At 52.6% G+C, this 8,589-nt stretch overlaps 1 protein-coding gene across 8 annotated transcripts in view; it reads left to right on the top strand.

Moving 5' to 3' along the window:
- The first annotated feature begins 10 nt into the window (after nt 1-10).
- The window catches only part of St6galnac6 (ST6 N-acetylgalactosaminide alpha-2,6-sialyltransferase 6), a 12,593-nt gene continuing 4,014 nt past the window's right edge, over nt 11-8,589 (top strand). For 2 of the 8 annotated variants that reach the window (XM_010613616.2, XM_010613619.2), the window contains exons 1-4: nt 1,239-1,337; nt 1,731-1,821; nt 4,182-4,358; nt 6,303-6,709. In XM_010613616.2, coding sequence (XP_010611918.1) covers nt 1,291-1,337; nt 1,731-1,821; nt 4,182-4,358; nt 6,303-6,709 — 722 coding nt within the window. In that variant the 5' untranslated portion in view covers nt 1,239-1,290. The other 6 variants (XM_010613617.3, XM_010613620.3, XM_010613622.1 and 3 more) reach the window with 6 other exon arrangements.

Genomic DNA, 8,589 nt, shown 5'->3' with positions numbered 1-8,589 from the left:
CCACCCACAGGCTTCTGGGGTCCCCGGGTCGGCTGGTCTGAGGGAGCCCCCAAGGAGGCGCTGAGGCTCAGCCCCTTAGCAAGCCCGTCACAGGCTCCCCACCCGCCGGTCTCCGGCCTCCCCGAACCTCAGTCTCCTCCTCTTTGAAATGGGGTCAGGGCTGCCTGGCGTCACCGGGGCACTCGGGCCGTGGGCATGCTCGGCGTGCGCGGCTCAGCCGCTTCCTGCAGTTAGGAGAGAGCCGCAGGGCTGGGGTTCGGAGCGGAGGAGGTCGCAGGTTTGGGGCTCATCATCGAGGAAGCCGCTGGGTCTGGAGCGTGACCACGGGAAGGGGCGCCGCTGGCGCGGTGAAGCACGTCCCTGCCCGGCACCCTAGGCCACGTCCGCTCGAATTCGTCCACGACCCTGAGCCGCTTCCTCTTCTCGTTCCGATTTCGCAGATGAGGAAACTGAGGCTCAGAGAGGTCACATGGCTTGCTCGAGGCCCCCCAGCCAGTAAGTGGTGCAACCCAGGTTGGCGGTGGGACCTGATGTGCTGTACTTACACGGCTTTCCCAGAGCAGGACCGTGACCAGGGGGACGGTGGGCCCAGCTGCGGGCACTGCTGCTCAGGCACAGGTGGGAAAGTCGCGGTGGGCCTGGGACCCGGGCTCTAGGTGTCCGGAGCGGGGCCCGCGGGGCCACCCCGGGACTCTGCACTCCTGTCTGTGCTGAGTGCCAGGACAGGCCGCTCGCTGGTTCCGACAGCCTCAGTTTCCCAATCTGTGCAGCTGGGACGGTTAGGAGCCGGGGTCTCCCTAGCTGGCTGTGAGGGGCCGGCCCTAGGGACACCTGAAACCTGCCTGGAAGAGAGGGGAGCCCGCGGGAGGGCGGGGGCCAGGGCTGGCCAATCGGGACCGTGTGTGTGTGTGTGTGTGTGTGTGTGTGTGTGTGTGTGTCCCCAGGCTGTCCGCTGTTCCTGGTGAACCATGTAGGAGTAAACAGCCGCTGGGTCAAGGGGGAGGAGGCATTGGTCAGAGCCGGGCGGCCTGGGAGGAGGGGACAGGCGGGGAGCCCCCGCCCCAGTTTCTTCTGGTGTGCGCCGTCCCCTTCTGCCCTCTGACCTGTGCCTGATGGAGGCTGCTGGACGCAACTGCTGGTGCCTGGTTACTGGTGGGGAGGAAAATTCGGGAAGGGCGGGGTTCCAGGAGGGACCTGGGGGCAGGAAGGAGGCTTTGTGAAGGGTGGGCGGAGTCCAGATCTGCCCCTTTTGGAGGCTGGGCATTGACCTCGCCACTTACTTGTTGGGGGATGGACTTGTTCAAGCTCCGTGGTGGCTGTGGGGACCCAGGGGGAAGGTCAGTGAGGGGCGCTGCCCGTAGAGGGCACTGGCCTGAGCGGATATAGGATCCTGGAAGTTCCTGGGAGTCAGGCAGGTGTGGAAGGAGGGCATTCCAGACAGAGGGGTGCAACCCGGATAGGGGAGGAGGACAGCAGAGAAGTCTGTGGGCCTCTGAGGAATGCTGCTTGATTCTGTGGCTGCTGGGGGAGTGCTGTCACCAGGCTGTTTGGCCTCAGGCAGGCTCCTTGCCTCTCTGGGCCTCCGGGTCTCTATCTGTAAAGTGGATGTGATCCTGAGCCTTACAGTTCTGGGTGTGCGAAAGAGCTGACCGGGTACAGATCAGGAGCCTTTGACCAACAGGACCACAGAGGGAGGGCACCAGGTCATAACCCTTTCTGGTGGCTTGCAGGTGTGACCCCGCATCCCTGCCCCCTGGGCCACTTGCAGGACGCTGGCCCCTTCCCCTCAGGAGACGCCAACGAGAGATGAGTAGCAGCAAAGTAAGTGGTCAGAGTCAAAGGTGATGCAATGTGCCAGTCACCCCAAGAAGTCAGCGCCCCCTTCGGTCCTGGAGTCCCTCACTGGTGCTTTCCTCAGGCCCCTCTGTGCCTGGCCCTGCACACCGCTTCCCTGGGGTGGGTCACAGCCTTCAGTGACACGGGTCTGGAGGTGTTTGGGGCTGTATCAACCTCAGTGTTGGGAGAGAGACTGATGTATATTAAACAGGAAAAGTTAAAGCCTTGGAACCCAAAGGAATTCAGGCAGTCCCTGACTTACAATTTGATGTAGGACTTTGGGGTTTCTTTTATTATTGTTGTTGCTCTTATGATTATTGCCATTATTATTATTACGTTGTGGTACTGGGTACTGAACCCAGGGGCTTGGCCCTGAGCTATATTCCCAGCCCTTTTGATTTTGTTCTTCTCTTCACTTTGAGATGGGTCTCATTAAGTCATTAGGGTTGTTCAGGCTGGGCTTGAGCTTGGGACGCTCTTGCTTTGGCTCTCAGAGTGCTGGGATTACAGGTGTGAGCCACCACACTTTTGATTTAAAATTTTTTTTCACACTTTTTTTTTTTTTTTTTTTTGCACTGGTGATCCAACTCCAGTCATTAGGAGGCAGGCAGCGGAACCACTGAGCTAAAACCCCGGCCCTTTCTCCCTTTTGACTTTCGATGGCGAAGAAGTGCTTTGCATTCCATAGAAACCGTCCTCTCAATCTGAAGTTGGGTCTTGTTGCCGGCACTGGTGATAGTGGCCACCATCTCCCACGAACACGGGAGGAAACCACCCTACAGAGAGACCATTGCTAAGCAAGTAGGTGTGGGCAGCTAGCGCCATGATATGCATTTACTCTGTAGGATATTTCCCATTGGGGTGGGCTTATCAGTCATAGCCAGACTGTGAATCAAGGAGCGCCACGCCTAAGGGCACAGCGACAGCCCACTGGCTCCCGTGCCAAGGGCTCTGGGGAGGGGAAGGTGTAGGCCTCTGGGTGCTAAGGGCAGGTGACTGCTGCAGGAGCTGAAGAAGCTGTGGGCACTGCGCCTCCAAGCAAGTTCACTGCAGCCCGGACGCTAAGGCTTTTACTCCCGCGCTGTCTCTTCAGCGCCCTCTACCGACAAGGCTGAATATGCAGCTGGCTAGCCAGGGCAGATATTTAAAAGGCCCAGATTAATTTTCACAGAGCAGGCAAAATAGGTGAGTTTGGGACTGAGAGAAAGTGCAGTCCTCCCTTGGTCTCTGCAGGGCATTGTCACCTTTAGATTACTTTTTCCCCATTTTATTAGCACTTTCTTTTTTTCTACTCTTTTTTTCTCCCTTTGTGTTACTGGAGTTGAACCCAGGGTATGACACACCCCTAGGCAAGCACTCTGCCACTGAGCTACATCCCCAGCCCTTCTTATTTTTAATTTTGAAGAATCTCACTACGTTGTCCAGGGTGGGCTTACACTTGAAATCCTCCTGCCTCAGCCCCCAAGTAGCTGGGATTACAGGCATGTGCCACAACACCCAACTTCTAGGTGATTTATGTACCTAATACAAGGTCGATGCTATGTAAATAGCTGTTGCACTGTTTTATCTAGGGGATAACGACAGGAAAAAAGCCTATGTGTGTTCAGTAGAGGTACAACCATTGCAGGTTATGTGTACCCTTATTGGGCCATGGTTGTTTGAATTGTTAATGCGGAACCTACAGGTATGGCCTGTAATCCCAGGACTCTGGGAGGCTGAAACAAGGGGATTGCAAGTTCAAGCCAGCCTGGGAAACTCAGTGAGACCCTGTCTCCAAATACAAAATAATCAGAGATGGGGATATCGCTCAGAGGGAAGGCCCTGGCAAGCGCAGAGGACCGAATGTATGCTGACAACTTCCCAGGGAAGACCTGGCCCCTCACCGACACACCTCACGTGTCTCTGGGTATCTGTTTAGCTGTAGCTGGAGGGAATCCTGAGGCACACATCCAGTCCAGTTGGGCAGTCCCTCCCCAGAACCCTCTTTTTTGTTTTCTCTTTCTTGGTTCTTTGAGACAAGGTCTCAAGGCCTACTATGTAGTCCAGGGTGGTCTTGAAGTCACGATGTAGCCCAGGCTGGTCTCAAACTTGGGGCGATCCTCCTGCCTCAGCTTCCTGAGCGCTAGGATTACAGGCGTGTGTATCCCTGGGATTTGGGGTACAAGGCTGGCCCAGTCCCAGTCCTCAGAGCCCCTGCTGGGATTGGGGGGCTGGCAGTGTGGGTGCTCTGTGGTCAGTGCTGTGCTGGGGAAGCCAGAGGGCTGGCATGGAGCGTGGAGCAAGAGGCCGTGGGTACAGTGGAGCCTGGTGGGTGCCTGGGCCCTCACAGCCTCTCCCCTCTCCAGGAGCAGCGGTCAGCAGTGTTCGTGATCCTCTTTGCCCTCATCACCATCCTCATCCTCTACAGCTCCAACAGTGCCAATGAGGTCTTCCATTATGGCTCCCTGCGGGGCCGCGGGCACCGGCCCGACCTCAAGAAGTGGAGCCTCACTGACGGCTTTGTCCCCATTCTGGGCAACAAGGTAGCGACGGACGCTTTGGGGGCTCCCCGGGAGCCGCTGGTGGCTGATTTCCTCCCCCCATTGCTCACCCACTGTGTCCTGCTCCTCCTCTTCCCTCTTCACCCTCCCTCCAAAAGGAAAGGGATTATGTTTGTGATCCCAGCACTCAGGAGGCTGAGGCAGGAGGATCACCGTGAGTTCCAGGCCAGCCTGAGCTACACAGTGACACCCTGTCTCAACAAAACAACACACCAAAAAAGGAAAGGGTGATGCCCAGGAGTCAAGGCCTCTGGTAACTTGAGCATCTTGCTTGCTGTGACCTTAGACTAGTGTCCTGTCCCTCTCTGGTCCTCAGGTCTCTCCAGGCCCCACCCTCAGTACTCCTGTCCCAGTCCGAACTCCTTTGGACCTGTATCTCTGACTTCCACGGATCCCTAGGGAGTCCATGCGGGTTTGGAAACAGGACACTGAGGGGCTGGACAAGCCACGCAGTGATGGTAGCTGCCTGCTGTGTGCCGATGACCAGCGATCCTCAGGCGAATCCTGGGAGGCCAGCACTACTTCCTCCTGTGAGGAGATGGGGTAACCGAGGCTCAGAGAGGGGAAGCCATTTGCCCAAGGCCACACAGCGCAAGAGAGGAGCAGTCAGAGGACTTCCCTAACCCCTGCAAAGGGTGGCCTGCTCAAAAGTTGGTTCTGGCTTCTGGATGATTCACTTGCGGGTCAGGTCATTCCCAGGACCAAGCCATGACATTCAGGCTGTATTTCTGGAGTTCAACCGGCAGTGCCTCTCTCCCGCTCACTGATCCTCCCTAAATTTTCCAGGGCCTTTCCACATCCAGCAAGAGCCCTGGCTCTGTCCTTCCTACGATTAATTCCTGCATCCCAGCTGCTGGCTTCTGGTTCTCAGTGCCACCTCTCTTCCTACTTAGCTTTGTGCCGCTGGGTCCTCCGGCCCTGAACACTTTCTGGGTGTGGCCGCTTCTCACCCTCCTGGTCTCCGCTCAGAGAGGCCTCTCCGATGACCTTTCTAAAGAAACCTGCATTCCTGCTCCAGTTGCTTTGACCCTGTTATTTTGTTTTGTTTTTTCCTAGCACGTATTACTGATGTTCACTGTCTGGCTCCTCAACTGACGATTCTATTTTTTTTTCATGGTACTGGGGTTTGAACCCAAAGTCTTTACATTGAGCTACATCCACAGCCCTTTTATATTTTGTATTTTATTTTATTTTGGTTTTTTGAGACAGGGTCTCACTATCTAGTTCACACTGCCCTGGAACTGTGTAACCCAGGCTGGTCTCGAACTCACAGCGATCCTCCTGCCTCAGCCTCCCAAGTGCTGGGATTACAGGTGTGCGCCACCACACGTGGCTTTTTAAATTTTTTTATCTTGAGACAGGGTCTCACTAAGTCACTAAGTTGCCCAGGCTGGGCTCAAACTTTAAGCATCCTGCCTCAGCCTTCCAGAATGCTGAGATTACAGACATACACCAAGACACCTGGCCTGACTGTAAGGTGTTTTTGGTTTTTGTACAGGGGATTGAAAGTCAAACTCAGGACCTTGTGCTTGCCAGGCAGGTGCTGTGCCGCTGAGCTACATCCCCAGCCCTTTTTTTGGTTTTTTGAGACACAGTCTCACTGAGTTTCAGGCTGGCTTTGCACTAGGCCTAGAATTTCTGGTAATCCTCCTGCCTCGGCTTTGTGAATGCTCAGATTACAGGCATGCGCCACCACTGTCTGGCAGAATGTAAGATTCTTGAGAGCAGAAGCTGGTGTCTCTATCCTCAGTACTCGGCCATTACTCAGCTTGTTATAAATATCTGCAGAATGTGGGCAGAACAGCCTTGGTTTCACAGTCTTTACAATGGGCGCACTGATCTGTGGCTGCTGGAGGCCTGTTCTACAGGGCGCAGGACTGGGTGCAGAGTGGCTGTGATGGTGTTGACTTGTCTTCCTCCCCCCAGACACTACCCTCCCGGTGCCACCAGTGTGTGATTGTCACCAGCTCCAGCCATCTGCTGGGCACCAAACTGGGGCCTGAGATTGAGCGGGCAGAGTGCACGATCCGCATGAACGACGCGCCCACCACGGGCTACGCGGCCGATGTGGGCAACAAAACCACCTTCCGCGTGGTAGCCCACTCCAGCGTGTTCCGGGTGCTGCGGAGACCCCAGGAGTTTGTCAACCGGACCCCCGAAACCGTGTTCATCTTCTGGGGTCCCCCGATTAAGATGCAGAAGCCGCAGGGCAGCCTGCTGCGCGTCATCCAGCGGGCAGGCCTGGCGTTCCCGCACTTGGAGGCCTACGCCGTCTCTCCCGCCCGCATGCACCAGTTCGACGACCTCTTCCGGGGTGAGACGGGCAAGGACAGGTACCAGCCTCCCGCCTGCGCACTCGGCATGGCCCGCCCACTGGGCCTGTTCTCCCAGCATGCGCTGCTCCAAGCCTGGGGTTCTTGGCACCCCCTGGGCCCGTTTCCCAGAAGAGTTCTCCAGTCCTGCTGTTAAAGTCATCTCCATTGTGTTCGCCTGGCCCCGTCTCCCCAGCAGAGATTCCTCCCAGCATGCCTTGAGGGAAAAGTGTCCCAGCATGCTCTGCTCTAAAGGTTACATAGCTGCTTCTAGCCTCTTTCTAGGAGAGCACCCAAGGTAAAGATTACTCCCAGCATGCCTTGCTTTAAGCACATTGCTCCTAGCGTGCTCTAGTCTCCTCATTCCCGGCATGCTCTTCTTTGACTCCTCTCCCTAGAAACCCTAGATTATTGCCCTCCGTAAATACAACGTGACCCACATAGAAAATTTTAAAATTCACAGCAGCCACATTAAAAAAGTAAAAAAGAAAGAAAGAACCCAAACCAGGTACATTTAACTCAATATAGTCAACAGGTAGCCCCAGTATATATTTTGTTACATTTGTACCTAAATATTTTAAAACGTAGGAGCTGCTTGAATGATATTTTTTAAAACGTTGGAGGAATCTTAATTCTTTGTTGCTAGTATATTAAAAATATGATTGTGTTTGTGCTGACCTTGTAACTGCTAAACTCACTTGTTGGTTCTAGCAGATTTTTTTGGTAGATTCTTTGGGATTTTATATGCAGATAATTATATTCTATGCAAATAAGAGTTTTATTTCTTCCTTTTCAATCAGTGCCTTTATTTCCTTTTCTGTTGCCTTGTTGCACTAGCTAGGATTTTCAATACAATGTTAATTGAATTAGAAGTGGTGAAAACGCACGCCTTGTCTTAGACTTAGGGAGAAATCGTTCAGTTTTTCCTTTTTTTAATTTCAGTTTTTCACCATTAAATCTGATATTATCTGTAGGGCTTTTGGTAACTGTTGCTTATCAGATTAAAGAAGGTCTCCTACTAGTTTGCTGAGAGTTTTTACCACTTCTGGGTATTGAATTTTATAATTTTTTTTCCTGTAGCAATTTGTATGATCGATGTAGTTTTTCTTAAGATTACTAGTAAATGCATTATATTGATTGATTTTTGAATATTGAATCAGCCTTGCATTTCTGGAATAAACTTCACTTGCTTGTGGTGTATATTGCTGGATATAATTTGTTAATATTTTGTTGAGATGTTTGTTTATGTGTTCATAAGACATCCATTGGTCTGTAGGGTTTTGTTTTTGTGGTGCTGACATTGAACCAGCCTTCTGCACCCTGGGAAGGCACTCTCCCACTCACCTACACCCTCTGCCCTTGTAGGGGTTTTTGGTTTATTTTTCTGCTTGTACTGTTTTTGCCTGGTTTTGAAATCAGGATCATGCATGCTGACCATAGAAAATGAGTTAGGCAGTGTTCCTTCTTTTATCTCTGGGAGAGATGGTGTAGAGTTCGTGTTACTTCTTCTTCTTCTTCTTTTTTTTTTTTTTTTTATTGGTATCAGTGATCGAACTCAGGCCCTTGCACTTATGAGGCAGGCAGCGGAACCACTGAACCAAATCCCCGGCCCGGGTGTAACTTCTTTTTACATGTTTGGTGGAGTTTGCTAGTGAAACTGTCAGGCCCTGAAGTTCTTTTTCAAAGGTTTTGTTTCATATGTTTGGTGCTGGGGATTGAATCCAGGATCTCAAACATGCTAAGCTACGCTCTCAGGCCACAGAGGATCTTTAACTATGAATGTAATTTCTGCTTTGTTTTTGTCTTTGTCTTTTTGAGACAGGTCTTGTTATATAATTGAGCCTGGTCTTAAACTCACTATGTAGCCCAAGCTGTCCTTGCATTTTTTTTTTTTTTTTTTT

This window comes from Fukomys damarensis, unplaced genomic scaffold (genome assembly GCF_012274545.1).
Source record: "Fukomys damarensis isolate Sample0158 unplaced genomic scaffold, DMR_v1.0_HiC HiC_scaffold_36, whole genome shotgun sequence".
Classification (NCBI taxonomy): domain Eukaryota; kingdom Metazoa; phylum Chordata; class Mammalia; order Rodentia; family Bathyergidae; genus Fukomys; species Fukomys damarensis.
Note: the sequence above shows the minus strand (reverse complement) of the source record. Positions and strands in the feature narration are given on the sequence as shown.